This window comes from Oculina patagonica, chromosome 4, assembly GCF_052425735.1.
Source record: "Oculina patagonica isolate OP01 chromosome 4, crgOcupat, whole genome shotgun sequence".
Classification (NCBI taxonomy): Eukaryota; Metazoa; Cnidaria; class Anthozoa; order Scleractinia; family Oculinidae; genus Oculina; species Oculina patagonica.
In genome coordinates, this window is record NC_135761.1 from 3,537,430 (window position 1) to 3,560,555 (window position 23,126).

General features: G+C 39.8%; 1 protein-coding gene and 1 non-coding gene across 4 annotated transcripts in view; both read left to right on the top strand.

Annotated features, from left to right (window-relative positions):
- Window positions 1-307: 307 nt before the first annotated feature.
- On the top strand, window positions 308-446 carry LOC144652765 (U4 spliceosomal RNA). The gene has a single exon (XR_013570620.1). It is a non-coding gene; the product is annotated as a U4 spliceosomal RNA (small nuclear RNA).
- Window positions 447-2,131: 1,685 nt separating this feature from the next.
- LOC144651190 (5-oxoprolinase-like) overlaps window positions 2,132-23,126 on the top strand; it is a 197,323-nt gene continuing 176,328 nt past the window's right edge. For all 3 annotated transcript variants that reach the window (XR_013570268.1, XM_078511097.1, XM_078511095.1), the window contains exons 1-27: window positions 2,132-2,457; window positions 3,402-3,593; window positions 4,703-4,834; window positions 5,203-5,253; window positions 5,866-5,921; window positions 6,045-6,160; window positions 6,853-6,932; window positions 7,948-7,997; window positions 8,697-8,742; window positions 9,895-9,961; window positions 10,184-10,272; window positions 11,392-11,509; window positions 12,550-12,604; window positions 13,207-13,294; window positions 13,793-14,034; window positions 15,025-15,113; window positions 15,253-15,334; window positions 15,548-15,641; window positions 16,142-16,191; window positions 16,270-16,408; window positions 18,413-18,525; window positions 18,951-19,014; window positions 20,016-20,069; window positions 20,714-20,763; window positions 20,850-20,886; window positions 22,153-22,263; window positions 22,364-22,465. Coding sequence is in view for 2 of the 3 variants with exons in the window: in XM_078511097.1 (XP_078367223.1) it covers window positions 2,269-2,457; window positions 3,402-3,593; window positions 4,703-4,834; window positions 5,203-5,253; window positions 5,866-5,921; window positions 6,045-6,160; window positions 6,853-6,932; window positions 7,948-7,997; window positions 8,697-8,742; window positions 9,895-9,961; window positions 10,184-10,272; window positions 11,392-11,509; window positions 12,550-12,604; window positions 13,207-13,294; window positions 13,793-14,034; window positions 15,025-15,113; window positions 15,253-15,334; window positions 15,548-15,641; window positions 16,142-16,191; window positions 16,270-16,408; window positions 18,413-18,525; window positions 18,951-19,014; window positions 20,016-20,069; window positions 20,714-20,763; window positions 20,850-20,886; window positions 22,153-22,263; window positions 22,364-22,465 (2,556 nt within the window). In the remaining variant the exon portion in view is untranslated. The remainder of the gene's footprint in view (window positions 2,458-3,401; window positions 3,594-4,702; window positions 4,835-5,202; window positions 5,254-5,865; window positions 5,922-6,044; window positions 6,161-6,852; window positions 6,933-7,947; window positions 7,998-8,696; window positions 8,743-9,894; window positions 9,962-10,183; window positions 10,273-11,391; window positions 11,510-12,549; window positions 12,605-13,206; window positions 13,295-13,792; window positions 14,035-15,024; window positions 15,114-15,252; window positions 15,335-15,547; window positions 15,642-16,141; window positions 16,192-16,269; window positions 16,409-18,412; window positions 18,526-18,950; window positions 19,015-20,015; window positions 20,070-20,713; window positions 20,764-20,849; window positions 20,887-22,152; window positions 22,264-22,363; window positions 22,466-23,126) is intronic.

Here is a 23,126-nt window from a genome sequence, read left to right on the forward strand (position 1 = left end):
GTATCCGTGACTTTTTTTCTGAGAGCCCGCGTAATACGGACACCCCGGACACTTTGGCATGTCCGATTCCACTGTTATATCGTTTTTTTTAAGTTAATTGCAAAATTGTAGATTGTTCAGTTTCTTCAAACCTTTCTTGTATTCAGTGCTATAGATCAGTTCTTTATGGAGCCCCTTAAGGGACCAGCTGTGTAGAGACATGCGCACTGATCAGCTGAAAAAAGCCAAAATTGAAAGTCTTTTATTACCTCCCACAATGAAGAAAATAAAGTCGATGACAAAAGCCATATCTGCATAATACCGTGTCAGCTTTGCGCAGTGGCATTACCGTAGCCAGTGAGGTTCATCCGAGGCGCGGTTATTGCTGATTGAAAACTTTTCCCAATACCCCGCAAGACGACTTGAAATACAGTCGGCTTTGCAATTTTTGACGGCCCAAACATGGGCCCTATAAATATAAAATGCTAAAGAAACGTGACTTATTCTCCGTGTGTATACAGTTTATCCTCTACTTCCACAGTGACCACTTTGTTTTGTCGCACGGTTTCTACGTTCAACCTAATTATAACCTCACACCAACTACTTCTTTCCAACGGTAACGGCTACTTAGCCCTGCCAAACGGTAATGCAAGAAGTCGCAAGTTCAACTTGCGCACAGATTTGCGTTGAGCGGACAAACGGGCACGCAAGTTTAGTCGCAAGGTTGTGAAAAAAAGTCATTTAAAATGCTACAAGATGCAATTCAGTATTTGAAGTTGACTGCAAAAAATGCGTTGACTTGTGATGGGTGGCCAAACGGTGAAAAAACAAAATGCGTTAACTGAAGTGCAAATTTGATCTCGACTAAAGTGAACGCAAGTCAACGCAAGTACACGCAAGTCCTGGCCAAGGAAGACGCAAGTGGACGCAAGTTTTCAACTTGCGTCTACTTGCCTTGCCTTTTGGTCAGGGCTTTAGCGCTTCCCAGCTGCCCAAATAACCTCTCCACATGCGTATGTTCGCGTAGCCACAAAAATGTTTTTTTTTTTTAAAAAAATTAATTCTATTAATAGGACAATTCAATGGCACAAATCTACAATAAAAGGGAATAAAAGAAGTCATAAGGATAATCTGTAAAAGAGCAGGACACTCCATAATAAGAGAGATCACCATTGGGTTAATCTAATAATGTAATAACAATTAAATAATAGAATCATTATAAAGTATACAATACAGAATTATTAATGAACAGATCCTAGGTAAAAAAAATACGCCTGATTCACTTTTACAAAGCTACAAAGGGTCTATTGAATTTCCGAGGTAAATTTTACTTTTTTAATTAGCTGGACTTACTTTGTAAGCACTACTACAGAAAAGCCCAAAGCTAAATTGAACAGGAACCGCACACCCCATCTCGGATTTGGAAGGCAAATTCCTTCTCGTTACCTAAAAGATAGAAAGTCGAAACAAATCAGCACGTGTTATTTAATCTGGTTGAATTTCACGGGATGCTGATCCTATCATGAGCACAATATCTGCTGTTATTATTCAACACATGCGCGCGCTGCCCATATATGGTCAAAATGTTAACGATATCTGTCATCCGTACATAACAGATATCCTGCGATATACGTAGGTTGCGAAGATTCGTCCGAAATCTTTCAAAGCGCTGCATAATTACAGTTTCTCTTTCTGCAAAATGTGTTTCGTTTACAATTTGTTGAATAATAAAACAATTATCCTGCTCAATCTTGCGGAATATCGTCTGATTTTAGCCAACTCGGCCTACGGCCTCGTCGGCTAAGTATCAGGCGATATTCCGCGCGATTTCGCAGGATAATTGTTAATTATCACGAGTTTTTGTCACGACCTCTTCACGAGTTGTTTGTGTGGAATTACAACTCCATAAGATACTTCTTCTTTTTATAATTCGACATTTTGTTTCTGTGTTGCTTTTCAAGATATTGGATTATGCCTCTTCATTCAGCAAAGTGCTTTTTTCTCGCAAAGTTAAAACCTCGGGAAAAATAAAATGTTTTCCTTGTTTATATTAACATTCGACTGGTCGTTGCGTGATCTCGTGTTTGTCACGCGCTATGACGTATGCTGGACTGACGTAAGGTCACGCGACCTGCTGCAAGCGTATAAAAGAACGAAGGGAACAGAGAGTAGTTCTGTTTTTCGCTGAAAACTGATTATGTTATAGAAGTTATTTCTGCAATCTAACGGCTTTGCTGATTTAGTATTCCTTTAATGGCAATAATCTTGTAGCTAAACTGACTTACAAAGATGTCTGACAGGAACGAATCGCAGAGGAAAAGTAGTGACAAATTTCGATTTGCGATCGATCGAGGCGGGACTTTTACAGATGTTTATTCAGAATGTCCAAATGGAGAAGTTAAAGTAATGAAGCTGCTGTCTGTAGATCCTGCATATCCTGATGCTCCAAGGGAAGGAATTAGAAGAATTCTTGAACAGGTGAGGCGAGCTACCTTTTTGTCAAGTAAAAAAAAAAATATTCCACCGCCCAAAGTGCCGGGCAAAAATGGAAGTTTGTCACGTGACAATGTCGGCCGTGACAACTGAAAAATTCGCAATGCACGGGTCTGTCCATTTGTTTATATTACTTGCAGCTTGAGCTACCATTCGATGAATTTCTGCAGAAATTTACATATGCAAGATAAGTAAAGTGTTCACGGTTTTCTGGTTCACACTGTAATCTTTTTCCAGGGGATAGAGTGGTTTGTTTGTCAACACTTATCCACTGAATAGTGATTGGGCCCTGGTTGGAACGGTGAGGGTAAACTGTGACCCTGCATGGCCAGTGCAACTGCACAATGCTGTTTTTGAACATTTTGGTCTGGAACAGATTACCGTTAATATTTATTCAATTAAGCGCCCTGGGCGCTTATTAAATTTTTGGACCTTGAGAGTGGGCGCTTATTCGATGTGGGCGCTTACTGGAGGCTGGGCACTTATTAAATTTTCACCATTTTTAGCAAGAAGTACTTTTTTTTGCAAGAAAATAATATATAATAACAAAACGTGAAGATGTACCAAAGCTGAATTTTAACTGTTCATTGAAAGTTTCTGTAAAAATACTTAGAAAACTGGTCTTCTGGGTAGTCTCTTAGTAGTACTTAGTCAATTTCAATCTCAATTTCAATAATAGTCATTACTCCTCTTGTGCCCTGTTTTGAGGAGGGTGGGGCTGGGCGCTTATTCGAGGCTGGGCACTTATTAACTTTTCCTATCGACAGGGTGGGCGCTTATTCGAGGTGGGACGCTTAATCGAGGGGAGATAAATATGGAAAATAAATCTTTGAAACTTTAAGGGATAGTTACGGGGGGGGGGGTGGTACTTGAAATTTTGTGGTGACATACAAGTTCGGCAAAGCAAAAATGAATTGTTTGCTTTACAGACAACAGGAGTAAAAATGCCAGCGAATCAACCAATTGATCCCAAGTACATTGAATGGATCAGGATGGGAACTACAGTGGCTACTAACGCTCTGTTGGAACGGAAAGGAGAAAGAATGGCTCTTGTTATAACTGAAGGATTCCATGATCTGCTGCACATTGGCAACCAGACAAGACCAAATATATTTGATTTAGTAAGTGATTTTTGAATGAAAAGGAATTAGACAATATCCAAATGATATAAAATCTTCTTGCATGTAGTACTTATCCTGCACCCTTTATATCTGACCATTATAGGTTCATTATTTAAAAGAGTAACAGTCTGACTATTGTGTGGCTTATACCTTAGGGGTTGGCAAAGTCTCACAAGAATGACTCACTACGTTTTGAGAAAACAATGGAACAGACAACAGAAACAATGCTCCTAGCCCCCAAAACAATAGCAACTGCTTTACTGGAGAACCAGACAGTAGAATTACATGCCCAGTCAACTCTCTCTTAACGGACACCTCTATAAGATGGACACCTCATCAAGACAGACACCTGGTGTTGGTCCTGTCCCTGCCTTTTTTCAGTCATTTCACTGTAACTAAACTCCCTATAAGATGGACACCTCTCTAAGACGGACATTTAAAGCTGGTCCCAACGGTGTCCATTTTAGAGAGAGTTGACTGTACAAGCTCATGCATAAGAGCCACTTCACTACTGTACCATAAAAGGTGTTCATTTAATTTGTCTCTCTTTAACCTAGCCAGGGAGCACTTGAAGACTGGTTCAGAGGGAAACAAGAATTTTGTTTTCCAGAGATCTTCAATTTTCTCATAATCTTCCTCGGATTCTGAGAAGGGGGGGGGGGGGTAGATAATTGGGGTGATACAAAATTAAAATGGGCAAAAGTGGTGCAGCAAAAGCTAACAAGAATTGGCTCTTGTTTTAGCTTTGTTTTGCTTGGTTATTCCCATTTGAATGTCTTGTTCCATATGTCCCAGGTTTGAAAGGTCAGCAAAAATGTACTGTTTTTGAGAACAGGTCTACAACACTTTAAATTCCAAGGAAAAATCATTACAACATTCAACATGGCCGACATCATGCAGCCTTATGGTCTTGAACAACACAGGTCTTACTGCGCATGCACGCAAAACTCCTACTGACAGGGGGGACCCTGGGGGATTTCTAACTGAAATCAAAGCTTTCCGCGGAACATATCTGCTTGTCATAATCACCATGGAAAAAATATATTTTTAGTTAATCAAATTTTAACACTTAGACCAAACAACGGAAAGTAAATTTCATTCTTTTACAGAAGGTAATATGTCCAGAGGTGTTGCATGAAGATGTTATTGTCGTCAAAGGAAGACTGGTTTTAGTACAAGATGATAGTGAGATCCAAAGACCAGAAAATTGTAAAATTGTCACTGGAAGCACTGGCGAAAAGGTGTGTGTAACAAATTAGGTTATGTTACTCACTAATTAATAATTATAATTAACTCTGTTATTTATAAGTAATCAAAATGATGGCTGTGCTAAGGAGGGTTTGTGGTTAGGTGGGGGGTTAATAAAACCTAACCATATTTGAATAGATGGCCTAGAGGCTTTTTAAGGGAGTGTTTCAAAATGTAGCAAATTAAATTAGTTTTTTGAATCAATCAGGAACATTTATTATCATTTTATTTTCTGTAATATGTAAGAATATAATAGTAAACTAAATATAATTTTAAGATAATCGTGATGTTACAGCATCAACATTAGGATTCATGAGGGTGGAGAATGTTTCAGTAATAATTATTATTCTCTCTTTTTTAGCTTGAAGAGTGGGAAGCAATGGACAAAGAGCAGCTTAGAAAAGATCTACAGGTAATCAATTGACAGTATATTTAATTCTCTGGTGTATTGAGATGGCAGTTATTAAAGGGAAAGAAGTACCGGTACCTTGAGAGGGCAAACTCCTGTCTCTGATTGGATTTAACCCTTTAAGACCCAAGAGTGACCAGCATCAAATTTCTTCTCACAATATCAATACTAAATCAAGAGACGAGGTAATATGAGAATTAATACAATGGTCACCAAAGAGAAATTGATTTTGAACTTTTAATGAATTCTTGCAACAATGTTATAAGAAAGTGTACATGAAGATCAGTTAGGAGAATTTGTATGTGGATATTGGGACTTAAAGGGTTAAGAATTATGGGAATAAAAGCTAATCAAGGGGATCATTTTGTAACTTGGTGCTTTAAGAGTCTGTAATACTGTCTTTGCTAGTCATGAACACAAGAGCAAATTATGGCATTAATGAAGACACTATGCATTAATTAAAAAGTAAAATTCTCAAAACTTGAAATGATTGAAAGCACTTCAATTCTCCTCATGCAAACATGACCATGATCGACTTAGTGCTATCCCTAATAAATATGTGGATTCTGGACCTTTCCTTGATAAATATATAGTATTTAACAATTTCTTTTGCAGAGAGTCCTTGACAAAGGAATTAAGAGTTTGGCTGTTGTTCTTATGCACTCTTACATGTAAGTTTTTTATGTAGTTATTTACTAGGTAAATATATTGCTGAGTGTGCAGTGGCTATAGTGACATATTACGAGCATGTGACAATAATAATTATTTAAGTTGATTTTCCTCTGCACATTTAGGTATGATGTACATGAGAGAGAAGTTGGTAAAGTAGCGCTAGAGATGGGTTTTGATCAGGTGTCGCTGTCTTCGACAATAATGCCCATGGTCAGGATTGTACCGCGAGGATATACAGGTAAAACATTGCAGTAACAGTAATGATGCCTGCTAATTTTTTTGAGTCAGGCTGTTTACAACTAAAAGTGGGATGGGGACATGGGGACTGGTATGCAAGGACGCGTGGTTAGGACGCTGGACACAGTGATGCGTGGCCTGGGACATGGGGACATAAGACTCAGCAATGTGGGACTTGCATTGGGTCCATTAATATTATGAAACCCTGTTTGTCACTCAAACTCTGAAATCAAAAAATCTCATAAGCAACCGTGGCCACCTTTGGGAAATATCAACTGGCTTTTTCCTTTGTTTTTAAGCTCTCGTAAGTGACCAGTCAAAGATTCTGATTCATATTAGTCACTTTACTAAATGTATGCACAACTTGATCACATTTACCATGATATGAACATTGCCTAATGATGTTGATTAACTCCAAATTAAATTAGGCCTTTTTCCATTTGTTAGAACTGGCCGGCCGGTCAGGTGGTCTTGAATGTGATTGAGCCTTTTCCACGAAGTTTTCCCACAAATCCACAATAACAATGTATAATATTTATGTGTTGACTGATTTGACAGACAGGACAAAACTGACTAACAACAGAATTCTGTTCTCGAATAATTATTATACCAGTGTTAAAGCCAGTGTTAAAGTTGTACAGGCAGTAATTTAATTAAAATAGTTATGTATATATAAATGTTCTATTTCATTAGCTTCTGCTGATGCGTATTTGACTCCTTGCATAAAGAAATACATCCGTGGCTTCACTGCTGGTTTTCAGGAAGGCATTCAGGTTTGTTGGGCATAGAGGAAGCACAGTTAATTAGTTTGCCTGTTCTTGTCACTTTACACTTGTCATTAGTGTGTTCATTTGTGTTCATTTTTAAGTTAGATAATGGCACACTGCCTTTTCCCTGTTCTGGTGAGCAATGCCAATTTCACCTCTTTGATCTGTCTGTCAGTTCCTGTTATACATTTTTTTAATATGCTTTTAACTCACAGCAACTTGTTCTGTTGCCTTTGACAAGTCCAGTGGTACATCAATTGGCCACATCACCACAACATGACAAATATGCCTCGGGGGGGGGGGGGGTACTCCCTATAATGGTTATACAGGGAGGCTCTGCCCGAAAGGGGTACCCTTTTCATGCTTCAGGTATATAAAAGGGTAGGGATATCGGTCATTTACTAGGTATTTAAAAGGGCCTTCAATTAAAATATTTCGAACAGACGCACCTCATGGCTGTATCATTTAAGTTTATTAAACACCCATTAAAATGGCATCAAGTCTTCCTGTTTTTAAGGCATAATTTTTATGTTGTGTCTTTTGGTATATGAAAGGGGTACCTTTTTCAGTAAAAGGTATACGAAATGGGTGCCTTTTCTGTCAAAATGGTATATAAAAGGGTAAGGGGTTGGACTTTAGGGCGGAGCCTTCCTGTCCTAAACTTTTTTGAGTAGCCGCCCTGGGCAAAATTGCGCAGACAATCATTTTATGAACTGTACCACAGCAGGCTCAAGTGAGTTCTGAGTACCAATAGTCTACAAAGTTGTGGCAAACTTGATTTGTCCTGGAGCTGGGCAAAACTTAATTAATTTTGTAAAAGTTTGCAGTTTTATATTCTTGCTTTATAAATCATTTCTGAATTCAGTGGCTCATAGCCACTGTTGTTCACTGTTGTGTATGCTGTACAGTGGAATACAAATTTCTGGAACCCTTGATTACTCCACCTCACAATAACTCAAACCCGACGTCATTTCCCTTGGATTTGCGTAAATTAATGTTATTTCTCTTTGACAAATTAAAGGACAAAGTGTTGTTTATGCAGTCTGATGGTGGTCTGACTCCTGTAGCTAAGTAAGTTGATATGATAATCTTACTTTTAACCATTACAAGCGACCCCTCCCCAGTTATAAGGTGCCACAATTTACTTTGTAAATCTGAGCAGATCAGTAAGCATGTGGCTTACCAGTGCTACTACTCGTCAACTGCCAGGGGCATAGCTGGCCTATAGGCCCATAAGCCTGGGCCTACAAATGTCCACTCAAATTTTTAAACTGTGCAATAGAGCCATTTTAGGCTGAAGCACTTTCAAGATGGAGTTAAAAGCAATATTTATTATAAATATCATAACCACCCTTTTGACTATTACATCAAGTCTGGGAGACAACTAGAATAGGCAAGTGAAAGGTATCAAGTGCATTTACATATTAAGTAATGAGTGAAAATATGTCCATTCTTTGTTATGAAATGCCAAAATTTTAGGTGCTGTAGAAATTTACTGTTGAGGGTCTTTATTGGAAGTATATCCCCCTCCCGCAAGGAGCAACCTTAATGGCCCAGTTGGCCAGACCTACAACTCTTCAGAAAGCTTGCTACATCCCTGACTGCAGTAGCTTAGGGTCAAACGGAGCATAAACAGCAGTTATGATGTACTGTTATAGGCATGCAATGCATGCAGATGGCTTAATGTATCCATAGGCCTTTGCATGCATTGCAGACCGATGACGCTAGATGCCAATTTCTTATGTTTCTAAATTGTTATGTATATCTCAGGTTTTATGGATCAAGGGCCATTCTTTCTGGACCTGCAGGTGGTGTGGTAGGTGTCAAATATTCTTGATTTGTTCTGGGCTAAACTAAATTACTGGTTTAACATAGTTTGCAGAGCTATATTGAACTATAGCCTGAGATCAAATGATGAACTGCTTTTACAGTGGTTGTGCCTAAACTATGGAATCAACTACTGTCAGGACTAAGCAGAATCACTTCCATCGATCGATTTTGAAACAAGCTTTTTATTAGTGTACATGCAGATATATATTTTTAATTTTTTATTTTTAATCTATATTTTATTCAACTTTTTAATCTATTTTTATCCCTTTTATTTTATCTGTGTAACGCGCATTTGAAAACCTATGTTGAATTTGTGCACTATAAATGCTTATTATTATTATTATTCCCTTTAGCAAAGCTTATAGCTATAGCTTGTAGGAGTTCAGCCAACAAGTAATGTCCTATATGATGTCTCTCAAGAATCCTTAAATTTTAACTGTTAGTACCTTTGGGAAGTTCCTTGAGATTTTATGTCCAGTACTGTAAAATGCTATGGCAGGTGGGGTGGCCTATTGCTTAGCGTGCTGGACTCTAGATCGAGCAGTCCGGGTTTGAGCCCTGGCCAGGGTCATTGTGTTGTGTTCTTGGGCAAGACACTTTACTGTCACAGTGCCTCTCTCCACCCAGATGTATAAATGGGTACCAGCAAATTTACTGCTGGGGGTAGCCCTAGGATGGACTAGCATCCCATCCAGGAGCAGATATGTCCAGGATTGAACGCTAATGAGATTCATGTTCCTCATGACAGGCATCACAAAGTGTCCTCATTTATAAAAATTCACCAAAACACACCAAAATCTGTCAAATTTGAAGTAATATGGAAATGTCAAATAACACAGTCAAACATGAAGTACTTATTAAACAATACTTGCGTTCAATCCTGGGCATAAGTGTCCGGGAGGGGGGGGGTGGGGGGGGGGAGTAGAAATACTCCTAGCCACATTATGCGCCTACTGAAACTGGGATAAGCTCTGGCCTGGTGGGCCACTAAGCTTGAACGCAGACATTACCTACCATAAAATGCTACTTATAATACCTTTTCTTCCCTGCCCCCACCACTTCCCTGGCCCATCTGTCTGCAACCTGTCTGTTTTTGTTACCAATATCATTGTAATCCATACATGTATGCTTTGTCCAGGTTGGTTATGCAATGACGACTTTTCAGCGAGAGACAGATCAGCCAGTTATTGGATTCGACATGGGAGGTAATTATATATTATATAACAAAAAATAATAATTATATTGGTATTTTTTATTGAACTGCTGTGAACAGCAGGTTAAACTAGTTACCACAAATTTCTTCATATCACAATTCTTTCTGGAGTATGTCGATATTTTGAGGATTGATGAGGTTTGGCTCAGAAATTTGAATTCTTGTTCACCATGTATCATTCATAAAAGCTGTCAGTACGTCTGCTTTATCCTAGGAACATCAACAGACGTGTCACGCTTTGCTGGTCAATTTGAACATGTGTTTGAGACAACAACAGCTGGAATCACTATACAGGCCCCGCAGGTAGGAAATAAGGCAGTCAGTTAATGGAGAAGTTGATACATAAAGCTTACAAGCTGCATTTGATTTGTTAAAGGCAAGCATGATGTTAAAGGTACTGTGTCATGGCTGAGTGAAGTTTATCTTATTTAAGGCTACGTTTACACGGACACGGTTTCATATGCGGTTACACCTTTCGTTTACACGGCACCGATCGAGACCACTACTGTAACCGGGTCGTTTGGACAGCGTTTTCAAAACGATACGGTTTCGTTGTCGTGTAAACGGTCAAAAACGGTGAAACCGCATCGATTTGAAAACGGCCATGTATTTTGGCACGAACTGGCTGGCTTGCTAAGGGTAAACACGGTGAAACAAGCATAGAGAGCAGCGCTTGCTTATACAATCACATTCGAAAACAGTCGGAAAATCGTTAAATAGGCTCCGTGTAAACACTTCGATACCATGTCGTTTTCGATGCGGTTTCGAGTTCATGAAACCGTGTCGATTGATAACCGTGTCCGTGTAAACGTAGCCTAATTTTGCCAAAAACTCGTTATGAAACTTACTTTTTGAAAAGAAATAACTTCTCTGGATCTAAATGACAAAACCATAACTTTGACATTGCAACGAACTTTGTCTCCCGGGCGGGCGTAATAATTAAAAGTTACAAGCAAAGAATACAAGATTCAGCTTTAAAAACTGTTCAGCCCAGCAACATTTCAAAGACACCCATATCGCAATCCGTTTCAATCTTCATCACTTTTGGCCATCCTTACCTTCTTTTGTATATGTTATTGACATGTTCCTTCGCGGTTTTAAGTTGTTTTTTAATATTTCGACAAATTTGATGCTCATTTTCCATGCCAGTAAATTTACTTAAATCTGTGACACAGTTCCTTTAAAAGTTGCACAATGACTTAAGCATGGTTACAAAGAAAGGGTTTTAGAATTGTAAAATACATAAGCTGAGACTTTTAAAAAATGAATTTTGACACCCAGACAGTTTTTATTTGGCTCATTGTAAATCACTCCTTGCCATTTGATTTAACACCTGGCTACAGAGTTCCAGTCATAATTAATATGACTGTACAAAATGAATTCATCATTGATGACTTAGATACCTAATACTTACTTTTGCAGCTGGACATCAACACCGTGGCAGCAGGGGGTGGATCACGCCTGTTTTTTAGGGCGGGGCTGTTTGTGGTAGGTCCTGAGTCAGCCAGCGCTCATCCAGGGCCTGTGTGTTACAGGAAAGGTGTGTTTGTGTACATGATTGTTATCATTTATAAATTTATAAATTGTATGTCCACATGCATGGGAGGACTGGAGAATGAAAAGTTTGTTTCTGCAATGAGCAAATCATATACATCAAATTTTATAGCTTAAAGCAGGTAGAAGTATTGCTACTCCCCCTAGATGGGATGCTAGTTGGCCAACACGGGTTATTATCAGCAATCAGTTGTTTTATAACTGGGATTTGGGCAGATTGTTACTGGGAAAATGGGATTTGGGTCACTGGGACTGGGAATCACAAATAAATAAACCAAAGAGCTGGGAATGGGATTCGGAAAATCGGGAAAACAGTAGCTGGGAAATGGGATTTTATATCGTCCCCCCCCCCCTCTCCCCTCCCTTCAGGACCCTTATAGAGGACGAGTACCTTGCCAAGGATCAGAATTAATATTACAGTTGTGACAGGAATCCAGGAGCTAGAACCCAGGGACAATTCTAGGGTTGTTGTGAACTGTGCTTAGAGTGACCAGATTCTATACGATTTAGAAATGTCTATATGAGAGTTATCTGATATGTTGAGTTAAGAGAGACTTATTTATTTGACGTTTCAATAAATCATAGCTGTCTGCTAAAGTGAATGATTATGTATAAGTGGGTTAAAGGGGCTCTGTCACAGATTTAACAAGACTTTTGAACAGCCAAAATATATATTTGTTAGCAGGAAACCTTAACATAATAGTCCATTTTTATTAAAAATTGCTATATTAGAGCACTGAATTGTTACGAACGTCTTTGGCTGCGGATGGCTAGGATGGAAATGGACTGCAACTTGAAAAATTAAGGCTTAACCTTTCAAGTTGTTTCTGTGCGTCTTTAAAAAATCGATATTTATAGCCGGCCGTAGCTTGATTTCTATTCACAAATTAAGGTTATATCTTCCTTTAGATCTTCAAAGATAATGTTTTTATGGGTTAAGTTGCCTACCACTAATTTCAGAACAGTTTAGACCAAAAAATCTGTGAAAGCCCCGTGATGTAGAATGCAATGTTATTATTTTCACAGGTGGTCCACTAGCTGTGACAGATGCTAACCTGGTGCTTGGCAGAATTCTACCTGAGTACGATATATGAAAATATTCTTTTTAGGAGATATCTCGTAGTATTTCAATTTACGACTCCCATCTTTTGAATCCTGGGTAATACCCAAAAAGATCCCTACTTAAATCAAGCCACCCCCAAAAAATACTTGCCACATTTTTCTACCCAAAAAAATCCCGGAATTGAAAATTTCAAACCCCCAAAAATCCTTCCCTCGTCATTTGATACTCCGGGTACCCCCCTGGGAGAAGAGCAATATGCGTGACATGTAATTGTCGCGAATTTGGAGAATTTTCTCCGCATTTCCATTATTAAATACCCACTTTCTTATTTCAGGGCATCAAATTTTCGGGATATTAAAAAAACTTACAAAAAATGCTAAAATTTCGCGTAATAAAAAAATAAAGGTAGTCGTAGTCTAGTTTTGGCCCTCTCTCTGTCACGTAACGCTACGCTCTCATAGCATTGCGTGACAGATCTACAGAGAGGGACTGAACGAGGCCAAGTTGCAAGAAAAGATGCCGCTTCAACCAATAAGAGAAGCATTGTTGTTCCTTAGTTAGTCATCAACATAATTTTATTGTTTTTAATGCTGTTGCAACTTGTTTTTTTTTTTACACAGATTTTTTCCAAAAATCTTTGGAAAAAACGAGGACTTGCCGCTAGACTTGGAAGGTTCATGGTCAGCTTTCAAAAAGTTGACCGAACAGGTAAGAGAAGGAATTTGCAAAATTCTGTTACTGACTGTTTTCTGGGAGTTAAGTTGTTCTTTTCTTTAATATTTTGTCGTTTGGTATTTTTCTTTATCGCAACACATGATATTGCTGTCAATAACATTGTAAACAAACCAGTTTTGCCGGCCATTTTCGACAGGGTGCAAACGAGTTAAAACGTTGCGCAAACTATTGCACTTTCTATCTTCAATTACGTCCAAAAATGTGAATTCTGAAACATTCACACGCAGTGCGTCTGGAAAAAAGATTTTGAAAAAGCCCAAGGAGACATTTACGCGAGAATGAATGGAACACTAAAAGCACATGCTGCACGCTTTCAGCAAAGTTGCCTACTTTGACTTGTTATCAGCAAAATTTCTCTTCACTCTTTTTTGAAGTTGCTTCAGTGTTTTTGGCATATTTTCCTCTTCTTACCTTCTTAGATTCTTTCTTAGAAAACCTTTCATCCTGAAGTCATTCCCTGTCTTAAACTAGGTCAATGAATTTCTGTCGTCTCAAGAGGATAGTGCAAAAAAAGACCCTTTGACTGTGGAGCAGGTTGCCATGGGATTCATCACCGTTGCCAACGAGACCATGTGTCGACCAATCAGAGCTTTGACTGAGGCACGAGGTCACGACACTTCCCGCCACGTTTTGGCGTGTTTTGGCGGTGCTGGCGGTCAGCATGCTTGTTCTATTGCTAGGTCTCTTGGAATGTCGACTGTGTTTATTCATCGGTGAGTGTGACACATTTTCCAAAATTTACACTTCGGGATAATTTCAAAACGAGTGATACAACAAAAAAGTACAGTAAATGAGCTTTCCAATGTGTAGTCGCATACTTGGGTTTTATTCCAGGGTGTTATTTAGGGATTTAAATGTTAAAGAACCACTTTGTATAGCATAATAGACATCAGCACAAACAAACTGGGGGTTCATCCACCGACTTAAAAGTTAGAACTACCTTGTACAGCATTATAGACAGCACCCGGCGCATAGAAGTATTGCTCAATAGCTTCCACTGAATGGTCACAAACTGGTGATTTTATCCACCGACTTAAAAAGATAGTACCACGTTGTACAGCGTTATAAACAGCACCATATAGAAGTACTGCTCAATAGCTTTCATTTGAATGGTCACACACTAGGGTTTAGATAGTACCACCATGTTCAGCGTTATAAACAGCACCATTTGTCCCCTTTCATTTATGCCACTGACTGGGAAAAGTAAGCACCACCTTGTACAGCGTTATAAACAGCACCATATTGAAGTACTGCTCAATAGCTTTCATTTGAATGGTCACACAGTAGCCTTTCATCCACTGACTTAAAAGTTAGAACCACGTTGTGCAGAATTTTAAACAGTACCACATGGTAGTACTGCTCACTAGTTTTCATTTACCGGTAAATGTCACACACCACTGAGTGTTTCAAAACGTTAGAACCACCTTGAACAGCATAATATATAAATTTATTTAATTATTTATTACATTTCTTTATACACGGTCAAAAACGTCAGGAAGATACTACTAAATTACAGTTATAATAAAAATTAATACAGAAATCCTTAATGGTATATTAATTTTTTTATTGCTTGGTTCCTGAATCCTACCGTCTCATGAAAGTACTGCTCAGTAGTTTTCAATTTGAAAAGTGGCACTTTAGGATTCAACAGATTCAAAAGTTAAAACGAACTAATTTGACAAGACGTTTACTTTTTTTCTCAGCTTTGCCGGTATCTTGTCAGCGTATGGACTGGCACTAGCAGATGTGGTACACGAAGCGCAGGAACCCTGTGCTCGTGTTTATAATAAAGGTAAGAACCCTGTGGTCATGTTGAACTGACAGTATTGATTGGAGTACCGCGTATAAGAAAATTACATATTTTTAGTAATAAATTTTGTATCATAATGCGCGATTTTTAGGCTTCAACGACTTTATTTGTTTGTTTTCAGAATCGTTTGGGTATCTGGACGAGAGAATTGATATTCTGACGCAAAAGTGTATTGAGGAACTAAAAAGCCAAGGGTTTGAAGAGTAAGTCTTACTTTTGTAATCATGAAACATTCCTGTAAAACACGGAGACATACTCTTACGTTTTTTAACTTAAAAACTCACAAACTTATACTGCGAGAAATAGAAAAGCATGTTGCATTATATACGTAGCCTTAATTCGAATTTTGACGGTATTGGGCGCGTATTTCTGAGACCATTAGTATTAAATCATGTTGTTAACCTGAATATTTTTAGGAGTCAAATATCCACTGAAGCATTCCTTCACATGCGGTACAGTGGTACGGACTGTGCTCTAATGTGCACTGCTGATCCTCAGAAAGAAGCAAAGGTAAATTGTTACTTTTTAGGTCAGAACAAGTCAGTGAATGAAACGTGTAGGATTTTTTATGGCCTTCAGACCTTCTTTTGCACCAAGAAGGCCTAGGCTACTACAGGGCAGGAATTATGGTCAGGGAAAAATAAAATTCTTCAACGTCAGGGAAAAGTCAGGGAATTTTATTTTGAGCCAGGAAAAATTGACATATTTAAGAAAAGTCAGGGAAAATTGAAATTATACCACCGCTAATGTAATAAGTTTCGTCCTGACGGGCCACTAGGCTTGATCGCAGACTTAACCTACATTTACCTTAGACGTAGTGTGACACATGTTAAAATTCGGCTCAGGTTACAACTTAATTTCATTTAAATGCTCAGCTCATAGTTTGTTCCTGGAATGATTAGCAAGCTGTTCTTAGTTAGAAATCCAAATTGAACTCAATATGAATTGAATTACTACTAACTCCGTTTAACGATTCCGTTTTTTTTTTTTTTTTTTGTTTGTCATTTTAGCCAGGGGAAAGCTGCCATCATGGTGATTTTGGGCAAGCTTTTAACGAAAGGTGAGGACTTTCTATCTAAAATGATTTTTTAGTTTGATAATCAGAATGTTGTCAACTTGTAATTTCTTTTAATATCAGATACGTCCGGGAATTTGGTTTCACCATTCCTAATCGCCAGATCCTAGTCGATGACGTCAGAGTGAGAGGGACTGGACACTCGAAAACTTCTGTAGCACATGAAGTGCCAAAAGCTAGCACCCCTCCCCCGGTGAAAAAGGTATTATAGCAAAATATCATGTTTTTTGGCTGTTCTTGCTATCTCCCATAGCATCTCACTAAGTTTGCGCCCAAGTCTTTGCTTCTTCTAACTAAGTTTCCAAATCGCTATTGTGTACACCAAGAACGCATGGGTTAACGGGAATACATTCTCGTCCCCAAGCTCTTTTCGTTTCCCTTAGCCGGGACCTGGATAGCCTGCGAGAGCAGACGCATTTCCGGCCGTCGCTTCTCTCCGCCGAAAAATAGCGTCTGCGAAACCGAGCAGGAAACGATTTCTGTGACGTCGCATCTTTGTTTTCTCTTTGGCCAATAGATACGCGAAGAATAAAACACGAGTGCACACCACGCGGCCCCTCGCGACAAAGCTGTTACGAGCTGTCTGCGAGATGCTATGATTTTTCTAACATCGAAGGTTTCTTACCCCGGTGAAAGTAGTTCTTTGCAGAATAACATTTTCAGTTGCAAAGGAGGTTAATGTATGTCCTTTTTGTCAGTAGATAGGTATAAATTCTAGCAACACACCGGACGCGACAATGCCAGGTGAGTTCTCTCACCCGAGAAATACAAATTCGAGATCTGCGGCCGGAGTTCCCTGAAGCGTTCTTAGCGTCCTTGCCGAATTTCCAAAGAAAAACAGACGTCGCAGATTCAGCGATAGCTAAAGTTTTTTACATCTTGACTGCTGCGTAAGGCGAAGAGCGCGCTCTCGAGAAGACGCTACATATAGTATTTCCAGAGTCAGGGGTGAGAGATGGGTGAACTGACCCAACCGGGCCCGACGCCGCTACAGCATTGATGTTGATGTGAAAAAAAACACCAAAAAAGAATGCGTTCAACCGACTGCTGCACCGAATCTCACCTATCTGAGACTCTGTATCATACACGAATAGCGGCCTCTCGGCTTCATGTACTGTGTATCAGCACATGCTAGGTAGCGACGAAGGCGACCTGTCCATGTCACAATAAAGGGGAAAGAGACACAAAGTGTACAAAAACCCCAGGATGCAGATGCTGATTCCCCGACCTCCCACCCAAAGTCTTGCAGATCCATCGCGTAGTGTCTGCCAGTTTCCACGCGATGTGACGGCCACAGGCTACACGCGGCACCCCGAATGCAAGGTAATTATTGGTTACCTGAGACGGGCTCGCGCGAGACGTTTTCGGGGAGAGAAGGAGGGAATGCGTCTGCTCTCGCAGGCTAGGACCTGGAGGGCTTTGGCACGAGAAACGGAGGGCTCTGGGGACATAGGATTTTTGAATTAATTCGAATTTTTTGTATTGGCTGTTTAAAACAAAGAAATCTTGAACGGAAGTAAAAAAGACCATGACTTTATCACACAATATAAAGAAACGTCACGACTGCATACATGAATACCGGAAATCCTAGAATCAAGGACTGGAAATCCTGTCTCCAGAGCCCTTCGTTTCTCGTGCCAAGGCCCTGCCGGCTAAGAGAAACGAAAAGGGCTATGGGGACGAGAATGACGGGAATACAGCAAGGAACTTAATTCAATTAGCCTGCGTTGCAGACGAACTAAACCCCGGTATAGTCCGTCTGCTCAACGGCGCCCAAAAGCTTGTTCCGATATCCCACATGGATTTGCAAGGATCTGTGTATTCACTTCTGATTGGCTAGTTTCATATTACTTTCAAATGCGCTTTACCATTGGACAAAATCCAAATCAAAACTGGTCACTCAAGACACGCTCAGCTAAAAATAAATTTATTTCGAAAGACGGATTGTAAACAGTTTTACGTACTCGCCTAAATCGAGAGTGTGAGTCGGACTATATTGAGGATTTTTGACACGTCCGGCTGCAACGCAGGCTAAATTCAGTACGAGTGGTGTAAATTTCATTAGTTCCTTTACTGATACGACACTTGTTTTACGATTGTTCATTGGCCACAGAGGTTAAAATATCCCTCGACTGCCAAACAAGTTTAACAAACAGTGAGTTTAGTGCAAATGAAGTCATTTGGTGTTTTCCTTTCCACACTGCAGACAACAAAGTGTTATTTTGAAGATGGTTTCCACGACACAAAGATTTACCTCCTTGAGGAGTTATCCGCTGGCCACACGATCGATGGCCCGGCTGTTATCGTGGACAAAAACAGGTGCGAGGCATTGCTTTTCTGTAGTCGGGGAAAGCAAACACGACATGGTTATGACTCTACCGAGCCCACAGTTATCGCTTTCTTTGTTAGCGTCGTTACTAGGTTACCTGGATATCCTTATCTCGATAAGTTAACAAAAGCGTAATAAACCAATCAGCGATAACCGCGGGAAAATTCATTTGAGTCAAAACAGTATAGGTTGGGTTTTGCGCAGTTACTGGAGTTCACTGAGGCCTTTTAGTCCCGAGTTCACTTCCTCTGCCATGCTTTCTAGATAAGTTAGCCAACTCTTCAGCTTTCTGCCCCTGAACGCCGAGGCACCACAATATTTTCTTTACAAAGTTATCGTTTCATGCAGAAAGGGGATCTAGCATCGCCAAATCTTTTTTTCCTTGTGAATATGAAGATGTGATTTGTTTTCACAGCACTATGCTTGTTGAACCACAGTGTAAAGCTTCAATCACCACATCAGGAGACATCAGGATTGAGGTTTGTTCTCATTTCCAGTATTTGTTGAATTTTGCTTCGTTGGGTCAGTGTAAACTAAGCTGCTTTACTGTCGTTGTTTGGTTTCTTCGCGATACGAACTTTTGTACTATTCTCACTGCATACATAATTAGCCCGTCACGCGGGAATGGCTTAAGTACGTTAAATTCCGGAGTGTTGCATCTGCGCGCTAGTAGCATGATGCATTGCGACCTTCGCTTCAAATGTCACAGTTTCAGTCACCTCGTGGCTAGTTCAACGGAGTTCGGTGAAGTGACTGTAAAAGTTTCGCCCCTCCCACCTCCCCTGGTGGCGGTCGATCACTGCTGTATCCTACATTCTACACGCCAATTGCCCTGGCAGTCGCGGGTATCCTCCCATAACTTAGCTTCCCGTGTCAGGGCAATTGTATACAGTGAGAATGTTTTACTGTTTTGAGAATACAGCTAAAGCTGTTCGTACGTCTAATCTCGTTAGCGACCAGCCACAGGGACCCCAACAAAAGATATTCTTACCTGCTGCTGTCGCTTATTTTGTTTTGAAGCAGGATTTCTTGGTTCCAGACCTCGCGCCAGCTGACTGTGTATAATTTATTTGGCTCCAGATCTCCTACCAGCAGACCGCGTATTAAAAATTAAAATGCCGCTTAGACGCGCAATAGAATGTAAAATTGATGTGAGGGCTCCCTGTGACCAGCCCTCATCGAAACCCTGATTATATTCTCAGTGAAAATCTCCGCAAGCGACTGCGACCACCTTCAGAATTTACGAAGTGAGCTAAAAGCTGTCGTAGGTGACCTCCGACCTTGCAAGACAAATTGCGAATGGTCAACACTGAATTAAAAATATTCACTCCTTCCAATTAAATTTGAAAACGCGGATAGGCTTTGTATATACTCAGTGCGCCCGGGGCAATACTCTGTGTTGCAACAAGAGTGGATTCCTGGTGACTATCAATTTCTAACAAACGTGTCTCTGAACTGCTTGGTTCTTGTGACTTTTCAGATTGGAGGGAACCAAGGCAAAAAGAGCATTGGAACTGAACTAGATGCCATTCAGGTACTGTTCTCAATGTTAGCTGGCACATAGCTAATTTTAGCAGGCTTGCCACAGGTCAGAAAATGGTCATGGAAAAATAAAATTCTTCAAGGTCAGGGAAAAGTCAGGGAATTTTGAGTCAGAGAAAATTGATATATTGAAGACAAGTCAGGGAAAATCTAAATTATACCACCGCTGTTGTAATACCATTGAAGGCTGCAAGAAACATTTCAGGTCAAGAATGTGATCTCGGCAATGTTTTTTTTTGGAAACGGAGGTTGGAGGCTGCAACTTTATCTGACATTTTGCATTTTTGGTCAGGGAAATTTGATTTTTTATCAGGGAAAAGTCAAGCAGTTTTGAAAAGTGATGTCTGTGGCAATTATGTTTAGTGTAAGTTGCCTGGCTGAATGGTCAGGCGTCAGATTTGAAGTCTAAATATGCCAGCTTCAATTCCCAAATGTATTAACCACTAGCTGTTACGTTTTTGTGATAAATTGCACACATAAATCATGCCTTGAGACAAGCTTTTATTAGAATACAAATCTAAGAGCCTTTGCCTCCAATACATTCACCTGCGAACAGCTACCGGTAACTAAAATGGCCGTTTGACTTTTTTCTTATTAAGTATTATTTCTAATGTTGTTTTCTTTCTCCATTCCCAGCTGTCCATATTTTCTCATCGTTTTATGAGCACTGCTGAACAAATGGGCCGGTGAGTTAAAATAGTATAACTGAGCTTTGTGTATATCTTAATTAAAGTGGCCTGTTTTCATCTTAATTTTGTTCTTTGCTTGGCAGAGTCCTTCAGCGCACGTCAATTTCGACTAACATCAAGGTGAGATAACAGTTTTAAAGGGACTATGTCACGGATTTCAACAGATTTTTGAACCGCCAAAATTTTTATTTGTGTCGTAGGAAACCTAAAAATAATGGTTCATTTTTATTAAAAATTGCTATTTTAGGGTGCGTTTCTTTGGGAAAATCCAAAATTGGATCATTGATCTCGGATCACACGGATACTTTGCTCCCAAAGAAACGAAGAATCCGAAAACGGATTTTTTGCCATGACAACCCCGTAAACACATTTCGCACAGAACATAAAATATCAGAAATATTTATTTTTCGTCGAATGTATCCTAGCTAAAATAATTTAAGCATACAAAATCTTTTACAAAAACCACACGTCGAAGTAGATCTTCTTTAGCGTTAAGCACAATGTGGCGAGAAAGCATCTGAGCGCGAAGAATGATTGCGAAATGATCAGTGCAAATTTTACTCGTGACAATTTCAAAAGGATACAACTTCCGTAGGCACACAGTGGCTGTTCTAGAAAACCTGTATCCCGTTTAAAATGATACTACATACCTATCTGAAGCTACCGTTTCCTTTTATCGTGAAATATTTTTGTATTTTGATCGAAATAACCGCCTGAACCTTTCCGTATGGCAGTGTTTACAAAGAGCGAACCTGTATTTTCACAGCAAAGACCGCTGGGCCGGTACTTTTTCGAATCCTTTCCCAAAGAAACGCACGGAATATCCTAAAATCCGGATTCAGATATGATCTGATTATCCACTCGAAGTGTGGATTCTTCAGATCATTGATCCAAGATTAATCCATTTTCGGATATAGGTAAAGAAACGCAAAATCCGTTTTTGGATCAAGAATCCGGATTTGGATTTTTCCCAAAGAAACGCACCCTTAGAGCACTAAAATTGTTTAAAAGCGCGTTTGGCTGCGGATGGCTTGGATGGAAATGGATTGCAATTTGAAAACGTTAGCCAACGTTTTCAAGTTGTTTCCGCGCGTCTCAAAAAAAATCGATATTTATAGCCGAAGTTTGATTTCTATCCCCAAATAAAGCTTATTTCTTCCGTTAAATGTTCAAAGATAACGTTTTTCATGGGTGAAGTTGCCTACCACTTATTTCAGAACAGTTTAGACCAAAAAACTGCGAAATCCCCGTGACATAGTCCCACATCTTTATTTATGTGTAACGTTCTTAAAGTTCACCACATATGGTCATAACACGTGCACAATTCGTGCGTTCTTGGGTAGCTTAACATGTTAGTGTTTCAAGTCACTCTTTCTCACTTAACAGGAGCGGCTTGACTTCTCATGTGCCATGTTTGGTCCTGATGGAGGCTTGGTTGCCAATGCTCCTCATATCCCAGTCCACCTCGGCTCCATGCAGGAAACAGTGCAATACCAGGTTGAATGAAATATTCTCTGCTCACATTTGACAGGAATGCGTTATTATTTCATTAGTGTCAGTTTTATCGTGACGTAACATGGCTTGATATTTTTCCTAGATCCGCACGTTAGGAGATGATCTGAAGGAAGGTGACGTCATACTTAGTAACCACCCTAGTGCCGGGGGTACACATCTTCCAGATCTGACTGTCATCACCCCGGTAAGAAAAACTGACTGTCATCACCCCGGTAAGAAAACTGACTGTCATCACCCCGGTAAGAAAAACTGACTGTCATCACCCCGGTAAGAAAAACTGACTGTCATCACCCCGGTAAGAAAAACTGACTGTCATCACCCCGGTAAGAAAACTGACTGTCATCACCCCGGTAAGAAAACTGACTGTCATCACCCCGGTAAGAAAAACTGACTGTCATCACCCCGGTAAGAAAACTGTCTGTCATCACCCCGGTAAGAAAACTGACTGTCATCACCCCGGTAAGAAAACTGACTGTCATCACCCCGGTAAGAAAACTATCTGTCATCACCCCGTCCAGTCATAAACCAGATAGAGTCCACGTTAATTGACTAGGCTCGAAACATGCACATTGTATATAATTAAAATTATTCCACGAGCGCGCTTTGGATATGAGATGGTAGATAGCCAACGAGGCGCGTAACGAATTACAACATTTGAGCTCTCCAGCTGTTTTCGTTGACGCGTATTGGCTACCATATTTGTGGTCAATGGTATATTAGCTCATATACCATTGCCTGTTAACCAATCAAAACTCAGGAATTGCAATATACCATTGCTAGTTTTTAATAATACAATTTTATATGAGACTTGCGCGTGCAATTTAATCAATATGGTTCCTCTCCAA